Source organism: Triturus cristatus, chromosome 11 (genome assembly GCF_964204655.1).
Source record: "Triturus cristatus chromosome 11, aTriCri1.1, whole genome shotgun sequence".
Lineage (NCBI taxonomy): Eukaryota > Metazoa > Chordata > Amphibia > Caudata > Salamandridae > Triturus > Triturus cristatus.
The window spans coordinates 383573674-383590284 of record NC_140594.1 but is presented as its reverse complement, the minus strand read 5'-3'; the positions used below and the strand labels follow the sequence as shown (position 1 = coordinate 383590284).

Genomic DNA, 16611 nt, shown 5'->3' with positions numbered 1-16611 from the left:
TGGTGCATGATGGAATAACCTGTCTGACCTCCGCCTCCCCCCTCATGTTGGTTTGTTTCAAGCTATATAGACTAATCCACACAATCTTCCTTGTCTATTGCATATTACTGTCTGGTGCTAGTTGCAGATGTTTTTCTCAGTGTGAGTTAGAATGCGTGGCACCAATGTTCTTTTCCAGTCTTTTATTGTCTTCTCTGTTGTTTTAGGACCAGTGTTTGGCAGCAAAGATAACTTCTTGGGGCTCGGTGTATTCGTAGACACCTATCCAAATGAAGAGAAAACACAAGAGGTAGGAGGATTTGTATAGGATGGACGAGATATAGAGATGGGGTTGAATGTGAACGGGGTACCATAAGGGGCATGAGTGAGGTCGGTCATAAAAATAATAAATACATTAATTAATTTTTATAAAACTCTTTCTACCAATCCACAAATTGAATGTTTGGTGACACCCCCCCCCCCCCCCCCCGAAGGTTGTTCCAAGGTGGCATGCATTTAGTGGTAAGGCCTTCCTAGGTAATCATGACTATGCTGATCCTTGGGAATGTTTGCACCGCGGTGGGGGGTTGAAGGGTGTGTGTGTGTGTGCGCGTAATTTGATTTTAGTTTCTAAATGTTTTCTAATGACATCTCTGCCCCTTTTGCCTATGCTGCGGGACATCAGTCACAAAAGAAGAGATACACTCCTGGCATGCAGGTATGTGCCAGCTCCACCCTACCTCATGTGGAAATGCTTTACTCCACTCTTGGTTTTGAGAACGCTTAGAGCATCCTTTAAGAATAAGAGACAGCACCTCAGTCAGAGCTGTGTTAGTCCGCATCAGCTCCGTTATTTTTGAACCAGAAAGCTGGTCACACATCGGCGATCTTGCTAACTCGCAGTTTTAAACTATGCATTTCATTGTATCCCATCACAACATCCTTTGTGCACTGGCATAGTTTACTATGTGAAATAAGGCACTGATTAGATCTGTCTGCAGAAAGGGTGAACATATGGCCAGAGACCCTCAGCTACTGTGTGTAGTAAAGGCTTCTCCTGCGCTCATAGGTGCGTCTGTAGAAATATGGACAGTAGGGCAGAATCAACAATAAATGATTATAAAAATCAACTGCTATATATCGCACAACTTCCTCTCGTTAAAGGCGAGGTATACGCGAAACGCGTTGGGCTGGAGATGCATTGGTTTTGAACTGTCGCTGTTACCGATCTGAAGTTCCTCACATTAAAGGCTTTTAACCCTGAGTCTAGTGGCGTTTCCACATTGGGTGTTTTTATAAATTGATTTGAAGCGGCCTGGCCTAGGTCGCGGAGACGCCCTGCCGCAAATGCACGGACCAGGTGCTTTGAAGTTTTGAGCACCAAGGGACTGAGGGGCCGGTGCGAGGAGTATGACAACAGATGGTGAGAATGGCAGCACTTACCCAACCCACTGGGGGAACACTTTGGTATCTGATAGAGACTACTAGCCGCAGATTCCTTCACGTAGAATTATCCCCAGGTGTGAGACTGGATCTGGAAACTTTTTTGCCACATCATCCCTGCGCGCCGGGGACGGGGCGACATCACGCGACTCCGCCCAGGCGTCCACGTACGTGACGTCAGTGAGGTCACATAAGACCCACCCCGGCATGCCTACATCAGTTTTTTCCTTTTCCACGTGCAACGCGGATCCGATCCTTGCTTCGGGCCTGTTGGGGACCCCCCTTTTTCTTCAATTTCTTTTGGTGGAACAGTGTGCGAATGCCTTCGGGCTTTAAGACTTGCACGTCTTGTGGGCATCTTATGGCGGCGACGGACCCTCATCTTATTTGTATGTGGTGTTTGGGGGAGGATCACGACACCACAGATTGTACGGCGTGCCAACAGTTCAAGCCGAAGTCACGGCGGGAGCGCCGGATGAAACTTCTCTCGGCGCGTCTCTCCAGGTCAACGTCGTCCTCGGTCTGCTTTGGCGGATGGCTTCAGATACGGCTGTGGTCGTCGTCCTCGCCATTCTCCGATGTCACGTGGTTGTCGCTCCCCGGTGAGCAAGTGTCGCAGTTTGTCCCCTTGGGCAGTTTTCCGGCCTACCGGGGGCGTGGACTCTCCGCAGGTGATGCGGTCCCGCGTGTCGTCCTATCCACCGTTTCCCTGTGTTGGGATGTCGAGAGTCCAAATGGAGACATACGCGGCGGCTTTGCAGGCTTTGCTGGAGTCTCCTCCTCCTTCCCCGACTGGGGCGTCGGCGGATCCCTCGCTCTGCGCAGGGCCCTCTGTGGCGCTGCCGGTGGCTCCGGCCCCGGATGTTTCGGATCCAGGCTTGGAGGATGTGGTACTGTTGGGGTGCGGCTCTTCTTGGGCACCTCCTTCAGGCCACGGCGTCTCTGCCTCGCTTCAAACTCCCGCGTGGGTCCCTCTGGTGTCGCGGGAGGTCGCCGGGGCTCGGGTCGCATCCCCGAGCCCCGGTCCTTTGACAAGGTGGTCGTCGGAAGAGCGGCAGGTCCCTCATTTTTCGGCTCCTTCTGACTTCCAGGTCTGGCCCTTGCCTGCCCCGCTTGGTCTCGGGGATGGCCGCCTTAGTTTGCAGCTGTCGCCCACGGAGGAGCTGCTTTCTCCACCGCGGGGCCCTACGGAGGCAGGTGCGGCCTTCGCTCATGCGGTGTCCACGGCTGTGGGCATTCTGCGCATGGGTGACCCGGTGGCTCACTTTCCGACGGACCATCTATTGGAGGTCCTCCACCAGGGCTCTGGTGGGAGGGAAATCTTACTTCCCTTTGAAGGTTCGCTCCTTTCTTCCTTGACGGGGGCTAGGAGGCGTCCTGCCTCAGGGAACCCAGTGCCTCAGCAGCTTCTGCACCGGCACCGCGTGCCCAGGCATGTCTTTCCCTTCACCCCTCAGCCGCCAGCCCCCTTTTGCGGACTACTTTTCCCTCCCTGCCCCCACAGTTGACTCCACTGTCCCGAGAGGGCCCTCTGGCAGGACTCTTGGGGACGCAACATGTTCGCCTCGACCAGCGCAGCCCTGAGGGCCCTTAACACCTTGTATGTGCTGGCTAGGGCCTCCTCCTGTTTGTGGGACTCTGCTGAGTCTCGGGGATCTGCAGCTTCCCAGGAGTCTGGCCTGGTGGACTTAAAGGCATCATGCATTGGATGGCCGGGAGCTTGCGGCGTTAATTCTCCGCTCCGCTCTGGACATCTCAGCGGTGCTGGGCTGGGCCATGGCTTCCTCAGTCGCTCTCCGTCGCCATGCTTGGCTTCGGGACGGAGTGTTCCCTGAGAATATTCGGGAGCGACTCATCGGCATTCCGTTTGATGGCAGCCTGTTGTTCCATGCCCCGGCCGACACCGCCATCTAAAGGCTCTTGGCAGGGCTCCTTCCTCCTCCTCCGCCTTATCCTCCTCCATCCCCTCAGTGATTTCTGAGTTGGGTTGATTCTGGGCCTTCTTAAGGTGGCTGTTCTAGCTGTGCAGTGTGTTTTCTGGCTGTTTATGTACTTGGGACTTTGGCATTGTTGGCTGCTGGACGGCCCTTGTGTTGATTGTGTGTGGTTCTGCAGGAGTTGTTGCGCAGGCTTGGCCCTGAGATTGGGCCTTCTGCTTTGCTTGGGCTGCTTGTCAAGCCTTCAGCGGGGGTGTTTTTTCCCCGTGGCTCTTTTTGTTTTTTCCTCTGCTGCGGAAGTTCTTCCAAAGAGGGTTCCCTTATCTTGGGACTTAATGTACCCTATGTGGGGTAGTGGTAGCTGTCATATGGCTTGCGCTCTGCTAGAGGGTTCTGGTCTCCTTCGGGTGCCTGTTCTCCATGGTGTTTAAGTAGGTTGCTACGTGAAGGAATCTGCGGCTAGAATCCTCACTACCAGATACATCGTTACCGAAGGTAAGTAACTCTTACTTTAAGCATCGAGGCGAACCCCGGCATCCACTGGGATTAATGATGAAGGGACATCAAGTACCAGCATGCCTTCGGCATACGCCCATATGGGCGGGACTTGTATTGCTTATCAAGGCGTCCTTTCAGCAGCCGTGTTTCGCCTTTATTGCCTGTGAAAAAGAGCACAGGAGTCCTCGAAACGCGTTGGGCTGGAGATGCATTGGTTTTGAACTGTCGCTGTTACCGATCAGAAGTTCCTCACATTCAAGGCTTTCAACCCTAGTCTAGTGGCGTCTTCACATTGGGCGTTTTGTTGAATGGAGATATATATATATATATATATATATATATATATTTCTGTAATGTCCGTGTATTCAAGTATCTATACACATGTGTATAGATCTGTACGCATATTTATCCATATACTTTTCTGTTGATATGTATATGTATCTCGCTGGGCACATTTTTTTCTCTATGAATACCCAGACAAAACCACGGATCTGGGGGGTGGTCGGGGTGGGGGGAGGGGGGCTTGGTGTCGTGTGTCTGCCAGACTTGTTATTTCCAAAACGTTTACTTCTCCTGGGATAGCTTTCTGATTCTGGGAGGTGGGGGTCACCAGATGGTTATGGGACTGTCTCTGTGGGGTGGGGGCTGTGAGATCCAATATCTTCTGGTGTCCCTCCCCCCCCCCCCCCCCCCCCTTCCCTCCTTCAGAATGCATCTCGCCTTTGCGGGCGGGCTCCACCCCTGTGTGTGTCAGCTTGTGTTTCTGTTCAGTTCTGAGTGTTGTGCAGTCGCTATTTGTTTAGAAGCTGTTGCTGATACCTGCCAAAAATATACTTTGGCTCACACACTAGTGAGCAGTGCACTAAATGATTGTGTGACTAAGCCGTCCACGAGAAGCCTCGTGTGTTTTTAGTCTTAACATGTATGCTTATGTGGTTTTAAGGTGTCAGTGTGAAATTAATTCTAACCACAAACACAATAATGAAGGGTCGACTCGTGTTGCATATCACTAAAACTTGTTGCTCACATTATAATGGCGCTGGACTTGTGTGTGCGTGTGAGAGAGAGACTGGGTGTTGTGCGGATGTTGCTATGCATTCTGCGTGTTATTTGTGTTTCTCTGTTTTACTATCTGCATTACTGTGTGCTTTGTTGTGTGGTGGTTTGTGTGTATGGCTCTGAATGTTGCTGTCCATGTTCTGTGTTTGTGTGTATGTTGCTATCTGAGCTGCCGTGTGGACTGTGTTCCTTGTGTGTGTGTTTTGGACAGGTGGGGGCCTGTTTGTGTCTTAACCACAGCTGTCCTCTCTCCCAGCTGCTCTCCCTTAAGCCTTCTAGGCCCTACTCCTACACCCCCCACTACACATCTCTAGAGGTCAGACTGCTATCACTACATGGAGGATGAAAGATGCCTTGCGCCCTGCATAAAGAAAGAAAAAAAAAAGTAAGCAAGAAAAAAATATAGGAAAAAGGAGGTGAAGAAAGAAAAGACAATGGAAAGAAGAAAGAAAAAAAAAGAAAAAATCAAAGTAACAAAAGAATGAGGGAGAGTGGTGGTGAAAGGTGGGACTTAAGAGGGAGGAAGCAGGAAAGAGTGGCATTCGCAGCCATGGATAGAGTTGGCAACAAAGATCTCCTTTTCACGAGGGGTCTGTGAAATTCATGAAATTTGATTTTGCATAACTGCACGTAATTTTGGCAAAATTAACACAAAATTACTCCTCCTCATGGAAAAGACAAGTTCGCCATTCTGAGCTATATTTTAGTGGCAAATGAGCCCTCATGTCAAATTTCGGCAGGAGGACGCATTAACAAGAGCACCGTGAACAGCAGCCACTCGTGTTCTGTTCCCATGCCTTCCCGGTCGGTTTTTACCACAAATGGCACAGAATTATGTGAAATTGCATGATGGAGTCATTTCAGGAATTCCACATAACAGTGTAATGCATTTTCCTAGAAATTTCACAGCAGTAATTTAAATTTCACCAAAGCCTACTTTTTACCCCCGTAGAAGGGATCACATTTGATAACATGGCACTACTATGGTTTGAATGTATCTAATTCACCAGTGTCTCTGTGTGGCGCCTCCCGTCAAACCAACCCCCGTTTCTTGTGGTGCACCCCAGGGCCGAATAGTGGTACCTTCACATGTCAATATGTATTTGGAACTCCTGGGGTCACCACTAGCAGAGTAAGAAAGTCTGTTACCTCTGTGAACATGAAACCCAGTTATTCCTTAAGGTGTCCGGAGTCTCTGCCCACCCAGTGCTGCACTGTCTACCCAAAAGAAAAAGACTAAAAAAGTAAATATATAAAACTGAGCAAACAGAATTTGTTTCTCTTATCCCCAAAACCTGACGGGCTTCTGAATGAAAATTGAATAAAAATAAGCAGGTCTGCTGGTTTTTAGCATCAAACTGTTTACTCTGCCAAATTCTTTGGAATCCTATTGGACCGGAAACGTAACCTAGAAGCCACTGTAACAAGCATTGAAAATGCAATAGGTCTCGCCTTTGATTAAGTTAAAGCCATTTGCTTTGCTAATGGTATTGTATAGCAAAGCAAATGGCTTTAACTTAATCAAAGGTGAGACCTATTGCATTTTTAATGCTTGTTTACTTGATTACTATGGCATCCCTGCGTGATTATGCACTGCCTCTCTTTTTTTCGTCCTTTGTTAATGTCCTTTTTGAATGTCCTCACAAAGCCTGCTCCATGTCATTTACATTTGCATGCAGGTGAAGTGACTGCAGGCTCGTTAATCCCCGGCCGCACAACAGCACAGTCAGTCTAAGAACACTGACATCTCCCTCTGCTAGCGCCCTCCCGCGATCCTTGGACAGAGAAGGTCTTTAATGTGTTTTTTTTTACTTAATTACTATGGCATCCCTGCGTGATTATGCACTGCTTGTTTCTTTTTTCGTCCTTTTTAGGTCTCGCTGAGGCAGCGCATGCGTTGCTGTGCGAGAAATTTAGTGTGTGGGTTTTCAAAGTGCTGCCACAGGCTTTTGGTGGCCTAGCGCTTGCGTTCACGCGAGCGTGCACGTGGGCAGCCGCCATGTGGGTTTCTGTCAAGGCTCATTAAGCCTTGCGTGCCTCAATGAGCTTTCACTTTCGTGATTGTTGAACCTGTATGCGTGTTTGGGTCAGTCATTTCACTAATAATACTGTTATGTAGTGATTTGTACCACACTTGGCCATTTACCGTTTTGACGGTAAATAACAAGCATTACAATTATCCCATCGAATTGTACTCTAGTTGCCGACCTCAGAAAGATGGACAGCTGAGACGAGCGCCAGATTTTCACCTACAGATTTCAATTGATGACATCAAGCGATCAATTCTTGGGCCATTATCCTATGGCAATTTCAAGTTTGTCCAATTTCTGACCCCAGGTGTCCTTCCATCGTGCTGTTGAGTGTTGCATCATCTGATTCTGTGCCTAGGAGCTGTGCTTCACTGCGTTTTATTGCCCTGAAGGCTTTTGTCCGCGTGCAGTGTTGAATGTAGTGCCAGTGCATGGCTGTGTCGTACCCGGCTCCTCATGGGTTCCACACGTCTGTGATGGCGGCAGGCCTATCTAGAAAAATGGTTAATTATTGTCATGTAAATATGCCGTGAATTTACGTGAGGTACTTCCTGCAAAGTGCTGCCAAAACAAAATTATTTGCACAATAAAACATCTTATGACCTTGCCAGTGGCTCAGTAGATCTAAAAAAGATGCTCAGTACCGTTGCATCCATCGGAGGAATCTGCGTTTGACATTGTCACAAGTTCAGATCTTGCGGGTACCCTCGGCCGTTCCTCCTTCCGAGGTTGATAAAAGAGTATCATTGAGTTGATTAGCAATAAACATATGTTATGTTATGCAGCGCCAAGGTACCCTTGTGGGTGAAAGGGCGCTTTACAAAAGCGCGTTGTGTGTGTGTGTGTGTGTGTGTGTGTGTGTGTGTTTTTCTGATCTAATTGGAAAAAAGGGGACCCCTACAACTAATAGACTTGCTATACGTAAAGAAAATGACCATGTAGGTAAAAAGCTAAAGCAAGTGGATGAACGTACATCATAACATATATCCAATATAGACCATGAATGTAACCACTGAAGTGCCAATCAAGTAGACAGAATCTTTATACACACTTATGATTAGAAAAATACTTTTATTTCTTCATTTGATATTCTTTTTTGTGTATTATTTTCTATCAAAGTTTGATGTGTCGTATAACAATTAAATGTGACAATATTTACAAATCAATGAGCAGAAAAATACAATAAAGTTATTTCAACAAAAAAGACAGAAAAATGTGATATCATGAAAACAGATAACAAAGGACTTAATAGACATGTAGATAGTAAAAACAATGCGGTAGGTAGGAACTACGCGCGTTTCGGCATAACTGCCTTCATCAGGAAACAGTCTATTGTACTGAAACTGTAAAGAATATAAACAAAAAATAAGAAAGTGGTTACATTTTAATGTTTTAAATACATGTGCACCTAGATTTTAAACACTTTTTTTGGGCTCATAATATAATACACTACGGACGGCTAATAATATATAACTAAATTATTTGAAACAGGACAGAAGAGATTCAAAATGATATATTAGGCATTGGAATAAAACCACTAATTATGACCATTCCTATTTGATAACTGGTGAAAAAGATTGCATGACCAAATGAGGACAGAGCGTGCCTCATCTATAGAGCATTCCCTTAGTTATATACATATTTACACTCTTCTTAACATATTTTAATCATTATTAACACTACTATAATACTCTTGTGCTGTTATCCTCTGAGGCGGAAGCCGGAGGATTGTATTTGACACTGTTTTTAAAATTGCACTGTCCGCCACTTCTATTGGTTTTAATCACCACTGAGCTCACCTGCTTAAAAGCGCCGATCTTAACGCGCTCTGACAGCCCTTCGTGACCACCCCTGAGACAGCGACCCAGCGCTGAACAGGGAACGCCCAAAGGCGGTTGCCACGCCCACTGCGAGGACACGCCCCCTCTACCGAGTACAAAAACGCTGATTGAGAGCGGATTTGGCACTCTTGTGCTGTTATCCTCTGAGGCGGAAGCCGGAGGACTGTATTTGACACTGTTTTTAAAATTGCACTGTCCGCCACTTCTATTGGTTTTAATCACCACTGAGCTCACCTGCTTAAAAGCGCCGATCTTAACGCGCTCTGACAGCCCTTCGTGACCACCCCTGAGACAGCGACCCAGCGCTGAACAGGGAACGCCCATAGGCGGTTGCCACGCTCACTGCGAGGACACGCCCCCTCTACCGAGTATAAATGTGCCGGCCATACCAGCGCAGCGGACGAGCGCAGCGGGAGCGCCGTTTGCGCGCCGAAGGCGCGCCGAAGGCGCGCCTAAGGCAAGCCCGTCTGCGCCCGTCCGCGCACGACCGGGCCTAGGGCCAGAATCCCTGCCTAATCCCACCGCCACAAAGGTAAGCTACTCTCGCAGAGAGCTCCTCAGACCCTCCAAAAACAACACCTGTCACGTAATGCACGACCCTAATGGTCCTTTTACCAGCTGCAGCACGTGTAAACCAGGAGAGCTACTCCTTCCCAAACCCTCAGCCCCACCCCCTGTCCTTAAAATTTCGACACAAAATTGCAGATCGCTTCCTAAGCATGCCCTGCTCATTAACCACCTTATTGTCGATCTTAGCCTGGACATACTTTTCCTTACGGAAACGTGGATCACCGAGCACTCTAACTCTGATATAGTACTGGCTTTACCCCCAGGCTTCCTTATCACGTCTCAACCACGCCCCTTAGGCAGAGGAGGTGGACTAGCTATTATCCACAGGGATCACTTCTCCTGTCGATCCAACGAGATTCAGACCCAGGAGTCAGAGAGCTGCCTCTTCACGATCCAGTTATCCTCGACTAGCTCCCTGTCAGGCCTCCTGGTGTATCGGCCCCCCGGTCCCTTCTCGGCCACCCTTTTGGAAACCGTCTCTTCCTCGGCCCACCTGACATCTAACTTCCTAATAACAGGAGACCTGAACATGCACTTCGAGGACCCTTCAGACACAGGCGCATCGGAGCTAATTCGCGACCTAGCAGCCTATGACCTTCTCCTTGCCAACACCGGGGCAACACACACGAAAGGACACCTACTTGATCCAGTGTTTTCTAACATCCCCTCTCTCCAATTCATTAATTCCCAACCACTCCCGTGGACGGACCATTTTCTGGTCACAACCCACTTACCAGGGGCTTTTAAGAAACCCCAAAAACCCACCACCCTCACCAGAGACAGATCGTGGGCCAAACTCTCGGTGGAGGACTGGTCCAAAGCCCTGGACTCCTCGACCCCTAGTCTCTCGGAGGACCCCTCCACCGCTGATACCCAACTTAGAGAATGGATCTCCTCCTCCCTCGACAGTATCATCCCCATAAAAAATCGTGAGTACAAAAACAAGACAAAGGGCCATGCCCCCTGGTACAACTCTGAACTCAGAGCTCTTTGCAAAGAGTGCAAAAAGGCAGAGAGACTGTGGAGAAAGGACTGGCTCCATAACAATAAGGACATGTACCACCGCTCGGTAAGACGATACAAATCTGCCCTAAAGCTAGCCAAGGCCGCATTCTACGACAATAGAATAAAAAATGCCACCAACTCCTCCAAAGAATCTTACCTTATAGTCAAAGAACTTCTTAACATCCCTGTGGCACCCGCTGCCTGCCCCCCTCCCCCAGATAGAAGCAAGGACCTGGCCTCCTTTTTTGTCTCCAAAATATCGCGTATACTGGACTCCCTCCCTACCATCAGCCTCCATAACCATACGGTTATGGAGACTTTCACCAACAGCCCGCAGCTGCAGTCTTTCAGAGCAGTTTCTCTTACTGAGGTCACCTCCACGCTGGCCAAGATGAAAAGCGGATCCCCCCTTGACCCAGCCCCGGTCAGATTCCTAAAAACCGTGTCACCCAGTATAGCCCCCTCTATTAGGGATCTCATCAACACCTCTCTTTCCCAAGGCACAGTGCCTCCCAATTGGAAGAACGCCGTTGTCAAGGCGTTACTGAAAAAGCACCAATTGAACCCGGACGACATGGCCAATTACAGACCCATATCGCTCCTTCCGTGTATCAGCAAGATGGCCGAGAAACTAGTGAATGTGCAGTTATCCCAATTCCTTGAGACTAACAAACTTCTTCGTCAATCTCAAACAGGATTCCGGCCCGGCCATGGCACGGACACTGCCCTCCTCTCCGTCATCGAGGAGGCAAGGTGCATCCTGGACTCAGGAGGATCAGTGGCAGTGATCCTCCTGGATCTCAGTGCCGCCTTTGATACGGTGGATCACCGTGTCCTTCTCCACCGCCTGTACAGGGCTGGAATCACGGGAACTGCACACGCATGGATTAACTCCTTCTTATCCGGTCGTTCATTTCAGGTGTGGGACGGCAATTCACGATCAGACCCACTCCCACTCACGTGTGGTGTCCCTCAGGGGTCTTCGCTTAGTCCCACCCTGTTTAATGTCTACATGGCCCCCCTTGAAGACATCGTGACCCCTTATGGGATAAAAATAGTAAACTATGCCGACGACACACAACTTGTCGTCTCTTTGTCCCACCTGGATAAACACCCAGACAGCCTGCTGAACTGTCTCCAGGATATTCACACCTGGATGTGCGAATCTTCCTTGAAGCTGAACGGTGCAAAAACCGAAATCATGCTCTTGGGCAACAAATGGACCTCCATCCCACCATCAGTATGGCCGGATGCCTTTGGCGAAATCCCCAAACCTAAAAAAGAAATTAAGACACTAGGGGTATGGCTTGAACCTGAACTCACCATGAAGACCCAGGCTACCAAAACTGCTGGAACTTGTTTTGGCCTCTTGCGGTCAATTCGCAAGATTCTCCCCCTCCTTCCTCCCCTATCCAGGAAACTATTGGTTCAAGGGCTCATCCTAGCCCGGCTGGACTACAGTAACGCCGTTTACCTCGGCGCACCCGAATTTACCCTGGCCAAACTCCAACGGACCCAAAACGCGGCGGCGCGGCTCATCATGAACCTTCCTCCCAGAGCCTCTGCCAAGCCTGCTCTTAAAGCTCTTCACTGGCTTCCTGTCCGCCAGCGTGTAGAGTTTAAAGCCCTGTGCACCACCCATAAACTCATCAACGGTGTTGGTCCAGCAGCCCTGAAAGACATGGTCACCCCCTACAAGGCTCCCAGACTCCTTCGCTCTGACGGCGAACATCTGGCCACAGTCCCCAGGTTTGAGAAGGCACGCACCGGTGGCCGACGTTTCTCTGTCAAAGCCTCTGTAGGTTGGAACTCTCTTCCTCGCAACCTGCGTCTGGAACCCTGTCACGCTCTTTTCCGAAAAAAATTAAAAACCCTCCTGTTTCCCAAATAGTTCGCTCTGTCTTCCTCTCTTGGTTCTCACAAAGTTATAGCGCGGGGATGCCTACGGGTCACCAGGCGCTTTATAAATCGCAAAATAATAATACAATGATCCTATATTTACAACGGCTGATTTAAAAGATAAACAAAACAAAAAAAAAAAAGTGAACAGAGTCAAAACGAAGAAGTTTAAGAAAAATAATAATAAATTGGTAAAACATAGAAAAGTGATTAGAAGAATAATCAAACAGATATAGAAACAGTCAAGTCAGCCTCATATAGCTAAAGTCCCCACTAATACATCACATATTGCTGCAAATAAAAAGAGTAAGGGGTGGCTGCTTCACTTACTTAATAGCAAAAATGAAAAGCTGAATTATCTTGGGATAGGTGGAGCGTCAATTATATGACTGAAGGCAAATGTTGCGCAGTCAAAGAGGGTATGGTTCACTGGTTCTATCTAGGCAAATGAGCTATACAATATATAATTGGGTAAATAAATGTATACAGATGTATTCATTTTTATAAGGCCCAAATATACAAGTAACTGAAATAAACCTCCTGCTGTACTTACTTAAATATGGTTTAAATACGATGATTAGTGTCAAAACGTTCCAAGAATAGATGTATATCTATGATGAAGGCAGTTATGCCGAAACGCGCGTAGTTCCTACCTACCGCATTGTTTTTACTATCTACATGTCTATTAAGTCCTTTATCTGTTTTCATGATATCACATCTTTCTGTCTTTTTTGTTGAAATAACTTTATTGTATTTTTCTGCTCATTGATTTGTAAATATTGTCATATATTTAATTGTTATACGCTACATCAAACTATGATAGAAAATAATACACAAAAAAGAATATCAAATGAAGAAATAAAAGTGTTTTTCTAATCATAAGTGTGTATAAAGATTCTGTCTACTTGATTGGCACTTCAGTGGTTACATTCATGGTCTATATTGGATATATTATGATGTACGTTCATCCACTTTTTTTCTGATGTTCAACCAAACACATTGCAAATGAGGCAGAAATGGCATGCTTTGGTATGTAAGTCTCTATATCCACATGACATACAAGGACTGCACACCTAAGTCATGCACTGTCAGTAGCTTTGAGAGCCCCAAGGGCCGAACTGGAATCTCAAAGCTACCCAGGGAAATAATTTTACTCCAGGGTCATATTGCACCAATGATGAGGTCGATCCTCTTCAAGGGGGCAAATTCGGAACATTTGGACTTTTTAACGGGGTTAATTGGCTCAATTAACAGCACGGGTGTCCGAAAATATTGATTAAATTGCTAGCTGTCAGAAGTTCTTCTGAATACCCCCTCAGAAGAAACTCCTGAACTATTTTTGTCCCCTGCACGTGAAATAGGCTCTTCAGCACATTGGAGCAGTGCAGTTTCCCCTAATCTGCCTCTTTCATATTACCCCCTCCCTCGTCGGCCCTGGCGCGCTTTGTGATTACCCAGGGGCCTTTCATTGAGTTTTTTTTTGCAGTGAAAATAAATATTGCAGGCCTGTGGCACTGGTTAGTGGTAAAGTTGCGGGGTTTATCGTATCCACTCATGTGTCATATTTATTTGTATTCTCGGTGGCGGATGTGGTTTCACACTGTGGACACAACCACCCCTCATGCCGCAGGATCTGGTGTACCAGCGGAGGAGACCGCCTCCCACTGGAGTGACGTGAGAGGCTGACTAGTTTGGGCAGGTTGTATGAAATGATGAAAATCCATTTTCAGTCAGCCAGTGCAAAATTGGTTTCTTAACTCTGAACCAGGTAAACTGGTTCCTACCTTACGAGGGCCGCCCATGAAGTGGTTCCTCCGCGGACCTCTCTCCTAAGCAGGAGAGAGCTTCCGGCACTCTTATGACTTCTTTCGTCGCTTTCCTTTGAAGGTTGTTCATGAGTAGCAAGGGTCATTGGGTCACCTCAGAGAATGTCCCTACCACTAGAACAATGTGCGTGTTGCTTTGCCTCACAATTATTGCTTAGGGGCACTGTACCCATTACTTTTAATTCATAATTAAGGCCCACAGTTTTCCGATTTTACTGATTTGTATAGATAAGTACAAACGAAAAACAATCTATTTTCCTGTCTATATTTATTTTTAAATATGGAATAATACAGGAAATGGCTTTTTAGCGGGATGATTATCACTGCTGTCAATCGTGTGATAGGTCAATAGCTGTGCAGAATGACAGGCAGGGAAGTTAAACAAGCATTGGCATAGGCAATAGGTCTCGCTTTTGGGACCTTATAAGTTTTTAGCCATGCAACAGGTGATGTTATTGCACCAAAGAAATTGTGCTGCATAACTAAATACTTTTAAGGTCCCAAAAGCGAGACCTATTGTCTTTGCCAATGCTTGTTGAATGTCCTCGCGAAGCCTGCTCCTTATCACTTACATTTGCATGCAGGTGAAGTGACTGCAGGCTCGTTCATCTCCGGCCGCACATCGGTACAGTCAGTCTAAGAACACTGACATCGCCCTCTGCTAGTCCCACCCGCTCCACCTGTGCTCCTTGGACAGAGAATGTGTGGGTGTAAGTGCTGTGGTGGTGACGTGAGAGGACTTAGGAGAGAGTGTTGGTAAATCACAGCACTACGCTTGCACCTGGTTCCTATATGAGGATGACCTCAGCGGTGACCGCTAGCTCATGAGGTTGAATCTTTTACAGGGCCAACTTATCCGCTTATGCTTCAGAGGTCGACAAACTGAATAGCTTTAAATCGGATAATAGTAAATTGCCCAGGGCACAGCACTTTCAAATGGGTAAATGTGATATTAAGAAGCTACATAAACGAATTATTGCGTACTGTGACCTTTATCAACCTCTGAGGACGTGCCTATCTAGCGTACCACAGTCAGTCTGAAAACACTGACACCTCCCTCTGCTAGTGCCCATCTGTCTCACCGGTGCTCCTGAGGCACAGAAGGGCGTGGGTGTAAGTGCTGTGGTAATAGTACTTTTAAACCCACTTGTGGTCGAGTCGTGGGAGGATGTAGGTAAAACACATCATGCCTTCATTGCATGGTATGATGACATCAGTGGTGACCTTCACACTTCTCGGGCTTTACCACTTCTACTGGAGCACACGTTTTTTATTCAGTTTTTGATAGCGCGGACACTATAGCAAGGACGGGTAGTAAAGTGCTTGTCTCTTCTGCTGCACCGGAAGAAACAAAACTGCTCCGCCTCCGATGAGGTTACCCAGCCTCACATGAGCCACAAACAAGACGGTCCCACGCACACAAAACAAAGCAGAAGCGTCTCCCATGCTGCACTGAAAGAGACAACACTGCTCCGGATGACGTTACCCCGCCGTGGACCAAAGCATCATTCATCCATAATACTTGGGATCAGCCAATTAAAACAAAGTATCTGCATGCAGCACCGCTACCAATTTCGGTTGCATTGCATGGTATCTTTGACATTTAAATATTGCGTCTTGATCTTGCTCGCGCTCGATGCAAAAATGGCATTTGACTCCGTGGCATGGGACTTATTTGTTTGCGGTTCTGACTCGCAAAGGGATCGGACCCAAGCTGATTGGGTGGATCAAACTTCTATATACGCTTCCCACTGCCCACGTCTCAGTGAACAACCATCGGTCAGATTTTTCCCCTTTGTCGGGGTACGAGGCAGGGCTGTCCATTGTCGCCGCTCCTCGTTGCCCTGGTCCTTGAACCTTTAGCTGTATGGATCAGGGGGGACCCCGGTATTAGAGACCTTAAATGAACGAACATGAAGACCACATATCTTTTTATGCAGATGACATTCTGCTTTATCTTGCCTCACCGGCGCGCACACTCCGCCGTGTTCTCCATTTTTTCCACATATTTGGGGCCCACTCTGGTTACCAGATCAACTGGTACAAATCTCAGATGTATTCCCTCTGGGGTGACCCTCCAAAGTCCTCGTGGATATACCATTCCAGTAGCGACCCAGGGTTTCCAGTACCTTGGCATCTTTATAACGATTGACGCAGCAGTGTTTTATGAACCGAATCTACTAGGACCGTTGCATAGGTTTAAATCTGATGTCATCCACTGGAAAGCATTGCCCCTTACCATTCTGGGACGGGCGTCTTTATGTAAGATGCTTGCTCTGCCACGTTTTCTTTACGCCCTACAAAATTCTCCCGTTCCGGTCCCTGAAACCTATTTTTTGCAGATTGAGACAGTAGTTTGAGACCTACTGTGGGAAAATAGGCCGCCTCGGATAGCTATAAGTAAGCTCACTATGGGCTGGTGCGATGGGGGTATCTGGTTGCCGGACATGTGTTTCTACTACCAGGCGTTGCAACTAATTGCCATCAATAAATGGGTGTTTGGGCCCCACGACGACCCCAGTTT

At 47.6% G+C, this 16611-nt stretch overlaps 1 protein-coding gene across 1 annotated transcript in view; it reads left to right on the top strand.

Annotated features, from left to right (window-relative positions):
• LMAN2L (lectin, mannose binding 2 like) overlaps window positions 1-16611 on the top strand; it is a 243166-nt gene that overhangs the window by 72323 nt on the left and 154232 nt on the right. The window contains exon 4 of the mRNA XM_085634525.1: window positions 207-289. Within this exon, the coding sequence (XP_085490651.1) occupies window positions 207-289 (83 nt within the window). The remainder of the gene's footprint in view (window positions 1-206; window positions 290-16611) is intronic.